Below are 14,556 nucleotides of genomic sequence, written 5' to 3' on the forward strand. Positions count from 1 at the left end.
CAACAGAAACTGGCTCAAAGCTCGTCACAAATTGCTTCTTTGTTGCATTTTTTTATTTTTTTTTTATGGCTGGAATCAGAAAATGCCAACGGTATCATCTTTGTGATGCACCGAGCTGCTTTCCCGGCTGCTCTCTGCTGTTTGATATGATGGCTGACATTATCAGTGTTTGTGGTGAAATGCTAATTCTTCTTCCGCTCTGTGTGCGTGCGTGCGTGCGTGCGTGCGTGCGTGCGTGCGTGCGTGCGTGCGTGCGTGTGTGTGTGTCTACCACCTTAGATGATGTGTTGGCGAGGGATGCCGGTGAGTGTGTGATCTGTCTAGAGGAGCTGCAGCAAGGGGACACCATAGCCAGACTGCCGTGCCTCTGTATCTACCACAAAAGGTGACTGACACACGCACACACACACACACACGCAGACAGATTTGAATCACTGGCTCTTATATCACTTTTGCACTTCTTCTAATTAAATCCCCTCCCCTCACAGCGCTGTGTAAAGGTTTAAAGATTGATTGCTCTGCTTTACTTTGATGCAAACATTATTCAATCATTTGTTTAAAGATAAAAGTGATCCATGCAGCATTTCTGCTCTCTGTCATAAAAAGTGTTTCACTTTATTAAAAAGTTAAACAAAGAGATGAGCTGGTACCGAGAGTCAAAGTAGCACAATGCAAAGAAATTAATAAGTTGCATAAATGTTCACTTTATGTGATCGTTTTAATAAAATTGGAAGTTCATTTATTGCATAAATCAATCTGTTTTATTCAAATTATTTAAATATTTCAAAACAAAAATTTAGAAGAACATATTTAAATAATCAAATGTGGAAATTATTCATTCTAATTCATTAAATGTAATAGCTTATATAATTCTGAAATAATTAACCACCATCAAAGTCTGTGGCAAACTCTGCTAAAGCAAAGGTGATTGGTCTGCCATTAAACCACTGTTACCAGTTTGACCAGTGAAATGTTGGAGTCTACTAGATGAACGAGAGTCAGAGATTAAATTATTTTATGATGAAGTGCAGCACAGAAAATATCAAATAACTGTTGAGATCGCGTTGTTTTAACAATTCAATTCAATAATACTTTATTAATCCAAAGGGAAACTAAGTAGTAAATATTAACATGCAATAAATTCAAGTTTGCCTTATAATTATATTTGCCTTATAACGCCATATAATTTACAATAAATTATATGTTTCTGTATTTAAGTAATTATTGACACATTTCTTGAACTTTAACAAATTTTTACTTCTTGTACACATTTATAATTTTAGATTTAATTTTAGAATGCATTTATTTTTTCTGTACGCAGTACTGCTTTACTGAAACTGTATAGTATACTATGTTGTCAAACTAATTTGCCTTCACACAAACATAAACTTGAGTGACATCCCATTCTTAATCCAAAGTGCTTAATAGCACAACTTCAAAGAAAGTATTCTTTCCTGCCCAGCATCCACTGAAGAAAAAAAAAAAAACAAAAACACAATCTATGATACCACTACCTTGTGGCTGAGTTGCTGCGATTCAGAAATGGCTCCACTTTGCTATATAATCATTAGCATCTGCCTGTGTAAAAAATTTTGCAATGAGGACATTTCAGCACAGCGCTTACTCCACAAAAGTTATCCTAACATGGTGAATTTTTCTTCTTAGGATCTGAGTTTAGTTCTCAAGCTGTTTATGAAATAAACTTGACATGACGGCCCCCAAAAATGTGGTTACTGTCAAATGTTTTCTAAGAACACAGAAAGATTTTATAAATTCAAAACAGGTCAGAAGAGGTCTCTTCCAGTGTCGTCCCTTGAGGTTCATTGATAAGTTTCATGTTTCTGTGAGCTTCCTGTGTGGGAGTATTTGGAGATTTTCCAACAGGCCTACATGAAACTTTAGCAACAGCTTTCCATAACATTGAGTTAAATGCGTATTGCGTAACATAGTTCAGCTTGTTTCTAATTCAGATGCGTAAATTCATCATTATCTGTGTGAAGAAGCCAATGTAGATGTGTTTTCTGATTTCTATATCCGATTGAGCTACTTCATGTCTGTGTGTCTTTGTGCTTCTGCAGCTGTATAGACTCTTGGTTTGAGATCAATCGGTCCTGCCCTGAACACCCCTCCGACTGACCGACCACCTGGCCCACTCTGAGTACTCTTCAAGGTGAGAATCATAGTGTGATCGCCCGCTGAAGAAAGTGCATAAACTCTAATATGCAGCACAAGATTCCTTTCATTATGGTTCTTTATCACCAAACCTAAAGTTGGCAGTTCATTGAGTTCAGTGCAGTTTATTTATGCAAAATCTGTTCTTTTCAAAACAGGCCAGTTTATATCCAGAAACGTGTAAGCGAGTCAATCCAAAACAATCAAAAAAACAGCAGGCAAGGTAATCCTTAGAGTTTACTGCCAATGTTTCACTTCTGACAGTTTTTTCTCAGTCTCTCCACTGGTAGCCAGGACATGGCTGACTATTTTGTAAATTAAGAGAAAATCTACTGGCAACTTGCAGCAGCATGTATGGGAGGGCATTACAACTCTAATTTTAAAATCCCACAGTGTTTCTGGCGTCTCATTGCAGGAATAGCATGATGGAAATGTTTAGTAGCTTTAAAAATGATATTAAAAAAAAACTGTGGATTTCTCCTTGAAATACAGTCTGGTAAAAACCAGCCCCATGTTCTACTGAAACTGGGGCTGGAAAAGAAGGTCTGCTATTGAGAAACAATTGCTCTCTTTCTCTGTGGATCTGTTGAATTTTATAATTTTACCCAATTGCTGACGTTTGCCCCCGGTGTATGTAATGCGCCAGTTCAATGCTTTGAAGCTCACTGGAAATGGCCTTCACTGTAAACAACCATCCTCCACTGCGAAGAGAGAAGTCGAATGAGATGGATGTTAATGTTAATTCAATATTTGGCAGCATGGACTGAATTCCTTTGTTCACTTCCTCTACAACTCTAAAACATTGTTCGCAACTCCTCTTTCAGTTCACTGATCTGCCTGGTTGAAATTCAGCCAGCAAAATCTAGTTCAATGGGAGAATTCCCAGACGGAGCACTGAAGGGAAATGAGAATCGAGTGGAGTTGCACAGGAAGGCAATGGCCAGGCTACTTAAAACAGGGTTTATCTGTTATCCTTGGGTATGCTGTGATGCACTAATTAGTTGGCATGATCTCAAAATCTACTAATGTTCAACTGATCAGCTTTGCTCATTGATTTGTCATATACTGAAAAATCTGAGGCAGGATGAAACTTACATAAAGAATTCACAAACAAGCAAAACAAAGTTGCTGGGGAAATTAAACAACACTTTATGCAATTTTATCTTAATGGGGTATTATGTAAGGTTGACATTTTTGAGCTTTACATCATGTTAAAATGCTATTCCTTCATCCAAAATATACGTGGAGTAATGCCTTAATTCTCTCATGCATGTTTGAGGAGTAATTGAATGTTCCATGGCAGCAATTTGGAAAGAACAGAAGCTTCTTAAAGAGACAGAGGCCAATTTCAAGATATCAATTTGCAATGTAAAAGTTTTTTAAGCTATTTTTGATATATACAGTGTTTTATGATTTTCTGTAATGATATAACCATGAACTCTACTTTCAACCCGAAAATCCTCAAGCAAAACGTCTGTCCTTTAGCTTGTGATCTTAAACGTAAAAACAGTTTTGTTCTTACAATAGGCCTATTCAAAGTCCAGATTTAAGTCAGATTAGGACGGTCACTTTACACAGGCCTTGCAGTCCATGAAATCCTTGCTTAAAGTAAGTTCACCAAGAAAAGTGGGCCAACATTCCACCATAGGAGAAAATTGGAAATCAGTATCTGTTAGGAAAGGTCTGGTAAACTCTAATTTCTTTATCGTCCAAAACGAATTGAAAACGTAACAGTTGACAGCTTTTAACTTCTGACATTAGTTTCTAATTTCTGAGAACATCAGTCTGTCCTGTCTGTCTCCTTTTTGTCTTCAGGACATATTAGGTTCCTACCATGGACATCTGGACACAGACGCTACCAAATCTGATGAAACAATCAAAGTGATCATCGTATACTCGCCGTGACGGAATCCATAGTCCTATCAGACAACCGTTCCTTGTAAACTGAACCAAAAAGAAAATGTGACTTTCCAACCATCACGCATTAAAGGGCCTCTGTTAAGCTTTTTATTTCGAAACCTGCTGATGATACTGCATACAACGTGGACCCTCTCCCGCCTCCCTTCAGACACCCCTCCAAATCAAAGCATGGTCTTAACGGGCCTCCCATCTCGTCTCTGGGTCCAGGCCTGTCTGTAACTTGTGTCCAGTCCTGCCATGGCCTTAACTGGGTGGGGATTTTTGGGGGGGAGGAAGCAGGGCAGGGTGGGTGGAAGAGGAAAAGGAACCACATGAGGATGAAGGAGAAGGAGAGGCAGAAAACTGCAAACAGACTTGTACATTATTCAGTGGGCCTCTCATCTCACACAAACAGGACTCCAGCTTGGTGGTGATCTCTCATAAAAGACTGCCTCACAGTGCGCTCCTCTTTCATAGCCCCCTGCCTCAGTTCTGCGTACCGTCCGCACCAGATTAATTACATCAGAAAGTACATAAAATGCTTTTCAGATCGGCTCTGCGCACATCTGAGCAGGAAGAGAGAGGAACTGGCATGTCAGCTTGTCCAGTGCGTTCGCTTGGTCTGAAAGACGGGCGTGGTGGGGTGGAGAGGACTGGGAACGGTCTGCACATGCTCAGTCCAGACTGGGAGGGAGGAGGGAGCTGGAAGCAATGTAGTTTAAGCCCTTAAAGCGTGTGTGTGCGTGTGCGTGTGTGTGTTGTTGGGATGTGTCAGTGTCAGGCTTCACCTGAATGTGTCTGTGTGTGTGTGCTTGGATTGTGACAGGTTACTGAAGCCGTGTGTGTGCGTGCGTGTGCGTGTGTGTGTGTGTGTGTGTGTGTGTGTGTGTAGGTGTGTGTGTGAAAGGTCGTTGTAGAGGGCTGACTGGGACAGTGCTGTGTGTGTCTCTGTATTGAAATGTTTACAGTCTAGATGTTCCCTGTGTGTGCAACTGGCAGTCCTCCCTTTACTTTGCTAATGTTTACAGCTGCAGAAAAGCAACATGACATATTGTAAATTTCACTTGTAACCTCTCTCAGTTTTTCTCTATCAGATCTGCCAGATTTTTCATGTGAAAATTAGTCATTTCTTAAAGAGAGAGTCTGGAGTGAGCGCGACTGCGAGACTGTGTCCGTTGCATGGAGGGATTACTGAGTGGAACCAGCCAGGTTATATATATATAACCTGGAACCACATGAGGATGTATACATATATATATATATATGTATATATATATATATATATATATATATATATATATACATATATATATATATATGTATATATATATATATATATATATATATATTTTTTTTTTTTTTTTTTTTTCATTTGGAGGCCCACTTACAATTCAGAGAGAGAAACTGATGTATTATTTGTCCAGCAGCCAGTCACTGATACCTCCACATGGAGAGCAAAGCATAGACAGTAATTGTGAAAGAAGCTTGCTGGTCACAGAGTGCTGTATCCAAGCATATCACTGTAAGTGTTGTAAAACCTGTCCAAGCAACAGAAAACTGCAGCCTTTTGGTGTTATGTAATGTTCTTGCTTAGGAAAGGTCATAACCATCAAAAGAACCAACAAACAAATGCTTGAAATGTCTGTCAACACTTAATCTGTTTAACACAGATGCAGTAAATGAGTTTTACGTTTTTCTTTTAAGACTTTTTTTTTTTTTTTTACTTTTCATTTCAAATAAATATTTTGGTACACACCCACTCCCGACCACACTAAGGGACAAGGGTGCATAGGAAATGGATGGATGGAGTATACACCCATAAAAATTAACAAGCAAGGCATTTGTTAACATGTCCTTTAAGAGTTTCATAAAATTTCTGGGAAGTCATAAAATTTGCTTACACCTGAGATCATCTACCTGACTAGAAATTTAGAATTAAAACTGATAAAAAAATAAATAAAAAAAACAGCAAAAGGAGGACAAAGCCCATAACAGTTAATAAAAAATGTACAACACTGTGGCAGCACAGTTGAATGCAATGAAATATTATTATTATTAAAATATCACCGTATTTCTTGTTAAACTGAAGACTGTTTCTATGTTTGGGACTGATCGTGATTTAATTATGACTTATCTTTTAAAAGGTTTTTCTAAAATTCTAACATTACCAAATTCTACTCAGAAATAGTTTGACTAACAGGGATTGAGACAGGATGTTTCACCATAAAACTAGAGGGACAAGGAAACATTGATATCAAGAATGTCTTCAAGGTATTTGGAAAAGACATCTCATGAAAAGGTCAAATCTGACTGTTTGTGGCCACTACGTCCAATTGCTGTCAGCTTGTGACATTGTCTGCTTCAAACTTGACCCTCTGTTTGTTTCTATATTTGAGAACTTTTATTTTAAAATAGGAAGGAAAGTACAAGTTTAACCCGAGTGACCTGAAAGCAGATATGTATTTATATATTCCTGATTGGTACAAAAAGTCCCAGGGCAATGGCATCTTTTGATATCTAAAAAGGTTGAGTACAAAATAACTAAATCTGAAAAAATATGAAACTGAAAATGACCTGTTCCCTACTCTAGCAAGGGAGAGTAAAAATAAACGATAAAGGCACTTAAAGAAAACTGGAGCGTCGCTCAAAGCAAAAATGGGCTGCAAAAAGATTCTGCAAAATCTTTTTTACAAAAATTTTTAAATAAACAAAAATTAGGACGCGTAAGGCAACTGCATTTGGATTCTTCAAAATGACTCGTGTGACTTTCTCAGTCCTCTTTTCCCTCTTCTGTTCTCCGGTTGCTCTGTTGGCTCGTAATCCCTCCATGACTGTTTGTGCATGTGTGTTTGCAACTCAAACGGGGGCCTCCTGGTCTCTGCTACAGTCAGCTCCCCCACATTGTGTTTCTGCTGGAAACAGATGTACCTGTCTGCGACTGGAGACGCGAGGCACTCGGACCCTCAAAAGGACTCTTGTTGTTCCACTGTGGAGCCACTGAAACGGGGCTTATTTATTCATTTGTTCATATTTAACAACATTTGTTTAATATTCCAATCATGTGAGGTGTTACTCACTCTTCAGAATGCCAAGAGCTGATGTGTGAAGACTACTACGAATCAACGTACAAACTGCATTTACAAAGCTACTGTAAACAAATGGTGGAATAAATTGTGCTAGATGAAAAAACAAGTATTTTCAGCTTTTTTTTCCCGTGCTGTTTCAAATGCATCTTTTACAGCAAGACGAATATGAGTTCGTCTTGCATTTTAGGTCACTGAAGGAAACTTGCAGAGTGAAGGCATTGCAGATGAGGTGTTATTTCCAAGATCTGAATGTGAGGTAACACATTTTTATCTTATTTCAATCTTCAACTACATTTCCTAGAAATCCCACTTCTCCTAAAAAGTGTATTAATAGTTGTTTTTTTTTTTGTTTTTTGTTTTTTTGCTTAGAGCAAAGTTGCACTACTTTAGAAAGCCTCCAAAGTGCTCAGATGTAAGTGTTACTGAGCTAAAAAAAAAAAATCAGCAAGAGAAAAATAAAATCACACTTTAGTCCAACAGAAAGAGGTATTTAGAAAAGAAATGGATATGTGGAGTTTGTCTGAAATATCAGGCTCATTGTTTAACACAGTAAATATCTGTCCTTAATCTGATTAAAAAAAAGAAAAAGAAAAATATACCACAAAAAATAGGCTGTTGCAAACTTTTAAGAGCTTCAAATATTTCATGCTGCTTCAAATCAATGTCCGCTGAGTAAACCTCACATGCGCGTCCGTGTGCGACTCCACTCGAGTCGCATGTGGATCTTACACAGCGACTTACCAGCAGCAGGAAGCCTTGCTGTCCATCACCAGGCTTCCTGCTGCTGGTTGATGTTGGGAGAGTGTCACATCAAAAAAAAACCAAAAAAAACCTTACAGTATGAATTCAGTTTCATGTCCTGTTAAACAGCCACTTCTCACAGGCGGTGTGTGTGACAGCATCTGATGCAGCTTTAATGGAGTTTGAAAGCGTTATCAACTCGCTTCTGGCACAAAGCGCTCAGTCCCACTGGAGCTTTCGTTCCGTATTATTCCTCATTTAATATTAAAGCAGTTGTAGTCATGATGCTGTTACAGCTCATTCCTTGCTTACAAGGACCTTGGTAGATGGTAAATGGTGATGCTACAGCATAGTGCTTTATAGGACTACATTCAGTCATTCACCCATTCATGCACACACTCACACACTGACAGTGGTAAGCTACAGCTGCCCTGGGGCAGACTGACAGAAGCGAGGCTGTCATTCACTCCCTCTGACCACTACCAGCAGGCAAGGCGGCTGAAGTATTGCCCAAGGACACGACTGAGACAGACAGCTTTGAGCCGCCAACCCAGTTATTAATTCTAGCCTGGTGTCATTTGAATCTTTATAATTTATGAGCTGTTTAATTTCTTGAGTCATGAAGAAACACTTTGTTGAGGTGGAAGTTGGCCCACGTGTCTGATGACCTTAATGTGGCGTCTGAAGGATGTGTCTGAGAATCAGCAATGTCAAAATAAGAAAAATGACTGAACTGTTTTTGCTGTCGTCAAGATTTGTGAACTGATTTTACCCTGACAAAGGAGAAAGTACAATATTACAGTCTGGACTGGCTGTCATTCCTCATTTATCAGCTGATGAATGTTATCAGAAGTGACAGAGAAAAGGTGAGGGCACTGAGACAAGTGCTGCATTTTAATTGGATGGAAATTCAAGGTTGAATTTACTGTCTAACTTTTAGCTACTTGTTGTTGTGCTTTCTTTTTACGCTTCTAATATAATTACAGTTCACATATTGGTTACAGCTTAACAGTTCCAACTGGTTATAAGGTGACCCTATTTTTATTCGTGGTGATATTCTGGCCTCCAATGGTCAAAAATATTATTACACATGATTTTATTTTGGCATTTTGATCCTGTTGATTAAATAACTGATGAAAACTGCCCCATATATGATATGTTATTTGTATTCAATAACAGGATATTTTATTCAAATAATTTGCAATATAGAAAATGATGATAACATATCACAGAAGTCAATCTGACATTATGCTGTATAAATTCAGAGCTCAGTTCAGTCGATAGATACTGATGGTGTTTTCCATATATGTCTTTATTTGATCTATTTGTATTTCATTGATTCAAAGTTGGAAAAATCCAAGACAGCATCAAAGTTATGACTTGGAAAGTGAGAAATCCCAGAGTAACTTCAAGGTCAAAGTCCAAGTCCAACCACATGTTCTGTATACCTTAAATATTTAATTAAGGTTTACATATTTAATGTATATCTAATCAAATCTCTCACGTTTTGTTCAATTTATTTTGGTACAGTTGTTAGTCGGATGTGGGAATTACATCGCCCCAATTTAACAGCTTTCCAGTTGCAAGTTGGAAAATCAGTTGTATCTGCAATACGATGTGTTGCACATATCAGTGACTTTATCTTTATTTCATGAATTTGTACTCTAAAATAAAAATGTCCACAAATTATACTTAAAATGTGTATCACAGTCTTTTATCCAAGCTGTCAGAAATCCCAACAAAAACCCGTTATTTTGTTGACGTTTAGAAGCAGTCATATTTGGATTTGAACCAGTGTTAGCAAGAGGTGGTAGCTTTCTGAGCTGAAATTACAAACTTGAAGTTAATTTTGTGAAATGTAAGTTGAAAATTTTAACTTCCAACTATGAATCCAACTCACTAAAGGTACTATGTAAGACATTTGTGGACATTCTCCTTCACAATACGTAAATTGCACAGAATAACACTTTCAATATAGTACTCTTGCTCTGCCAATATTCAATAGCTTGGAATAACTATTAGTACATTTTAGTGGATTCCCAACTTCCAAGACGAAGATGGGTGTGACATATTTTCAGAAATAGATTTCAAACTTCCGAGGTAACTAGAACGCACCGTCAGTTTGTCGCACTTGTTTCCAGCGTTGTGATTGGTTTATTTGTTCCGGCGCCAAAAACCAGGAAGTGTGGTGGAAGCGCTGTAAGACGGGAGAATTTAATTGTTTTTATTCCGTTACTTGTCTAACTTTGGTCTCACATTTACTCACATGGACACACCATCTTATTTTCCCGTACCTCCCGGTGTGGGGATGGAGGAGAATTTTTTGTCTCTCGACGACATTTTGCTCTCCCAGGAGAGACTGCCTGTCCGGACGGAGTGCGTTTTCCCCCGACTTGGATTTCTGGAGAAGTCTAGTGATTCACAGGACATCCCAGAGGTTGGCTGAGTTTTCTGCAATAAATTACAATGACCTCTGGCACAGCATTTATCTCTAAATCACTCTTTACTTTATTATGTACTTAAAAGTTACTGAGGCATAAATAATATGGAATTCAACCGAACGTCTCGCCAATCTCAATTCAGTGTTCTTAGTTTTTAATAGTTTTAGTCATTGTTGTTCTAAAAATTACATTTTTGGTGTTCAAGAATAAATACTACTCCCTCGTAAAGTCGGCGCAAATTTAATCTTCTTTACCATACCAACTTTATTTATAAAGCACTTTGAAACAACCACAGCTGATACAAATTGCTGTACATTAAAACACAACATAACACAAAAAAATTTTTTTTAAACTCTTACAGTTTAAAAACAAACAAACATACAATTTAATACACAAAACATACAATTCTTTGGCTAACTTTTAATCAAAACTCAACTTATTTGGAACATTAGTCACTTACAATCCGAATTATTCAAAACGCATAATTACTTTTTCAGTTGTTCGATTGGATAGCGCCCCCAAAGTTTATTTACGTAAATATAAACAAGCTTATTTTATGAATTAGCCTTAGTTTAATTTATTGAACCTAGGTTATCTTTGTCTGACATCACAATTTGTTTGATTCGAAACATTTCAGAATGCCAAAAAATTCAACAAAAAAAGTCTGAACCTTCGAATCTTGTTTTCTGTCTTTGGGTGCGTTTACACTGCAGCCTGAAGTGACCCAATTCCGATTTTTTTTGACGTAACGCGACCTGTATCCGATCTTTTCATGGCAGTGTGAACAGCACAGGTCGGATTCTTTTTCGAATGTGACCCATATCCGACACATATCCGATTCAAATGCGACCTAACGTCCAGGTCGCATTCATCCGAACTGAACATAACTGATTCTCAACAAATCTCACTATTCTGCATCCTCATACACGCAACCGGGAAGAAAAACAACAACCATGACGGACAAAGTTGTTAATATGCTGCTCCGGTTGGACAACAACTTCAAATATTTAAGCTAAGCTCCACCGTTAGCCTCTATGTTTACTTCTGCAAACACTGAGCACTTCTTCTTCTTTTTATGGCGGTTGGCAGAACGCTGACGCTATTGCGCCCTATACTGCGCATGCGGGACACTTTCAGGTCGTTTTCCCGTTCACACTGCAGAACGCATACAGGTCGCAATTACTGGGAGTGTGAACGGCCCGGCAAAAAAATCGGAATTGCCAAAAAATCGGAATTGGGTCACTTCAGGCTGCAGTGTGAACGCACCCTTTGTGTTGCGTTAAACTAACATACCTTCGAAGTGGATCCACAGTCGTAACACTGTTGCCTTGTAGTTAGAAGGTCGCAGGTTCAAATAATGGTCAGGTGTTTTCTCTGTGGCATTTCATGCTTTTTTTTTTTTTTTTTTTTTTTCTTTTCTTGTACATGTGCGGGTCTGTCCTCTGGATTCTCCCACAATCCAAAAACATGAATATTAGGAAAATTAGTGACTGAGCTGCCCTTAGTTATTAGTTCTATGTGTCTTTATGATGGACTCATAACCTGACCAGTTCGAACCCTGTCTCTTGCATGTTAAGCACAGAGAAAGACTTGAATCTACATGTGACAAAGCACAGAATTAAGCACATATTAAAAATGAATGATTGAATATCATGAAGAGTTAAAAAAATATGTTTTAAGGTATTTGCATTTGGCTCATTTGCCTTCACGAACACATCGGCGCCAGCAGTTTGGAGAGCGGCCTGTTGGTGCCTAAGAGCCTGTTTGCTACACTAAGCGCTCTTTCTTTCCTTTCAGGGCACAAAGATGGAGCTTCCTCTATGGCTCTGTAAGGGTCTGTATGAGAAGAAGAGGAAGGTGTTGTCTGTGGAGCTTCCTAAAATCTACAAAGAGGGCTGGAGGACCGTGTTCACGGCGGACCCCAACGTGGTGGACTTGCATAAGATGGGGCCCTACTACTACGGCTTGGGCTCCCAGATGCTGCATTTTGACAATCCGGAAAACCCAGACATCGCAAACGCGTTGTTACAGGTACGAGCGACTGGGAGGAAGTGCAGTAGTTACCAGCATGAGTCCGTTTCTGAAGATAACCGCCTAGTGGAAAACAACAAACGCTGTCAGTCAGACAAATGTCACTGATTAGATGTCATTTGCTGTGATTTATGTTCGTCTTAGATGAGGTGGAACGTCTTTGCAGATTAGTAATTGTGTGTCTGACCTTTAGGTGAGGAGACAAACCTGCTCACTTCTGACAAGGACAGAAGCCAATTAGTTTCTTCATTAATTTACAATTTACCAAGCGTACACGGCAGCATGTTTTATTAACTGCCACCAACAGCAGGCATTTTCTTACCTTTTTCGGTGCATGAGCGAGTTGTCTTTAATTTAACCTGTAAGTTTGAAATTTAGATCAAAATTCTGATACAGGTTTAGCAGCCCAGATGTCTTTTCTGCTCCATTTCCTGTTTACTAAACGTCAGAAGGCAAGGCAGTGTTATTGATCTCTATCACCACTAGAGTGTGCAGCAATCCAATACATTTATTTTGAGAGGCACCATCCCCTCTTCCACTTTGCTTCTAACACTTTTAAACAATTTTGCCTGTAGAAGAAAAAATTTCAGATGGGATCGACTTCAAAAAAAAAACAAAAACAAAAAATAGAAAGCATCAGTCATATTAAAATTCATTAACTGCAAACTGTGATCGTGACCTTCTCACTCTGTCGTCCCTCCAGACGTTCATCGGCCGCTTTAGGCGAACGATGGACTCCTCCCAGAACGCCTACAATGAAGACACATCTGTGCTGGTGGGGCGACTGGACTGCTTGGAGAAGGTTCTGTTCAGGTCCGGTCAGAACGGCCTGAACGGCTTCCAGGGCTGGGAGAAGGGCCAGGCCGCACAGCTCACTGCCTCCAGCCTGGTTCTGAACTACCGCAAGAGGAAGCTGGTCGATGTTCAGTCCTGACCTCGGCCCGCTTGTACCGGGTCGATAGGAGCAGATTTAGTCAGGACGACGTCCTCCTCCACACCTGACCCAAAGAGACTACGGGGACGAGGACCCTGGCTGAAATGCAGACATGTTTAATTGATAATTGGGGCAAGATTTTTAAGTGTATAAATATTGGTTTTATGTATGAGAAGTAAAGGTTTTATAGTTCTTTTTTTCTTTACATTGAAGCCCTTCTTAATTTGCCCTAAAATTAATCACAACTTAGTGATCAAACCAATAGGGAATAAAACACATTCCACTGTAAATGAAACAGTAAAGGTGAGATTAACAAAACCAGTCATGGATCTTCCTTAACCAGCCTTTTGCTGCATCTGCTGCATTGCTGTTCTGAGAGGCTAACAGTATTAGTCCAGATGTTTTTCTCCACAGCAGTAATTCCATCAGAAGCCGTTAAAGAAAAAAAAAAAAACCTCTGGTGTTGATCCTAAAGTTTTCCAGTTGTCTAGTGTGACGAAGAAGACCCAAAACCTAATTTTTCTTGGAGTTTTTTTTTTTTTTTTTTTTTTTTTTTCTGGCTCTGACAAATTAATCAGTTGTGATAAATTCAGGCCAGGTAAGCTGTAGGAAAGTGCGCTGACTGTTTTGCTATCAATGCTTGTTCAACTTTAGCAGCAAACGGATTTGAGAACGCAAGACTTTTGGTCAATTTCCTTATTAGATCATGAGTTCCAGGCTGTGTGTGTAATCTCCAGTGTTCATATTGTGTCAGCGGCTGATAACGTATAACCTCAGATGGCTCCGACAGGTCGTCTCTGAGACGCATCCTGATTCATCCTTTTGTGGGGTTGCTTCTCATCTAAGGAATTTATTTATTTTATTTATATTTTCATTTCTCTGCAAGGAGAATTCAAAGGTGGGGCAAAATGTCTTTCATGAGACACTTTTTTTCCAATATTCCAGACATGATTTGGCGATATGTAAATTTCTAGCTTTAAGTAGTACTGTGATAACAAAGCAGCTTGAATATTATAACGTTGATTTTGGACCTGTAGCAAAATCTGTGCAGATTTGAACCCTTCTGGAAACCGATTACCCAAGTCCAAACCTGGGGCATAAATCCCAACATTCTAAAATGGAAATTATATGAAAAAACAACTTGCTTGAAAAAGAACTAAAATCATGAAACGTGCATGTTTAAAAATGAAAATTGTTTCCACATTTAATGTTTAGTTATGGCAATAAGAGTATGTATCGCATACTTAAATGT

General features: G+C 38.8%; 2 protein-coding genes and 1 long non-coding RNA gene across 3 annotated transcripts in view; 2 read left to right on the top strand and 1 right to left on the bottom strand.

Moving 5' to 3' along the window:
* The window catches only part of znrf1 (zinc and ring finger 1), a 43,925-nt gene extending 39,792 nt beyond the window's left edge, over positions 1 to 4,133 (top strand). The window contains exons 3-5 of the mRNA XM_015010523.2: positions 280 to 385; positions 2,079 to 2,170; positions 3,988 to 4,133. Of these exons, the coding sequence (XP_014866009.1) occupies positions 280 to 385; positions 2,079 to 2,136 (164 nt within the window). The 3' untranslated portion in view covers positions 2,137 to 2,170; positions 3,988 to 4,133. The remainder of the gene's footprint in view (positions 1 to 279; positions 386 to 2,078; positions 2,171 to 3,987) is intronic.
* A 5,061-nt stretch (positions 4,134 to 9,194) lies between these two features.
* Positions 9,195 to 10,311, bottom strand: LOC148158703 (uncharacterized). The gene is made up of 2 exons (XR_015763069.1): positions 10,193 to 10,311; positions 9,195 to 10,095 (listed from the first exon to the last, which is right to left on the bottom strand). It is a non-coding gene; the product is annotated as an uncharacterized LOC148158703 (long non-coding RNA).
* gins3 (GINS complex subunit 3) lies at positions 10,069 to 13,622 on the top strand. Its single transcript, XM_015010522.2, has 3 exons — positions 10,069 to 10,335; positions 12,137 to 12,370; positions 13,074 to 13,622. Exons 1-3 carry the CDS (start codon positions 10,165 to 10,167, stop codon positions 13,302 to 13,304), a joined length of 636 nt encoding a protein of 211 aa, XP_014866008.1. The 5' UTR covers positions 10,069 to 10,164; the 3' UTR covers positions 13,305 to 13,622.
* Positions 13,623 to 14,556: the final 934 nt, after the last annotated feature.

Source organism: Poecilia mexicana, unplaced genomic scaffold, assembly GCF_051168715.1.
Source record: "Poecilia mexicana isolate PSO_F unplaced genomic scaffold, ASM5116871v1 scaffold_6, whole genome shotgun sequence".
In the NCBI taxonomy this organism is placed as follows: domain Eukaryota; kingdom Metazoa; phylum Chordata; class Actinopteri; order Cyprinodontiformes; family Poeciliidae; genus Poecilia; species Poecilia mexicana.

What these genes read in the sequence shown, in the direction of transcription:
- gins3 (XM_015010522.2), top strand. Translation starts at nt 10,165, where the DNA reads ATGGACACACCATCTTATTTTCCCGTACCTCCCGGTGTGGGGATGGAG. An exon ending in ATTCACAGGACATCCCAGAG is followed by an intron (nt 10,336 to 12,136) that starts GTTGGCTGAGTT and finishes CTTTCCTTTCAG; the next exon opens with GGCACAAAGATGGAGCTTCC. An exon ending in TCGCAAACGCGTTGTTACAG is followed by an intron (nt 12,371 to 13,073) that starts GTACGAGCGACT and finishes TCGTCCCTCCAG; the next exon opens with ACGTTCATCGGCCGCTTTAG.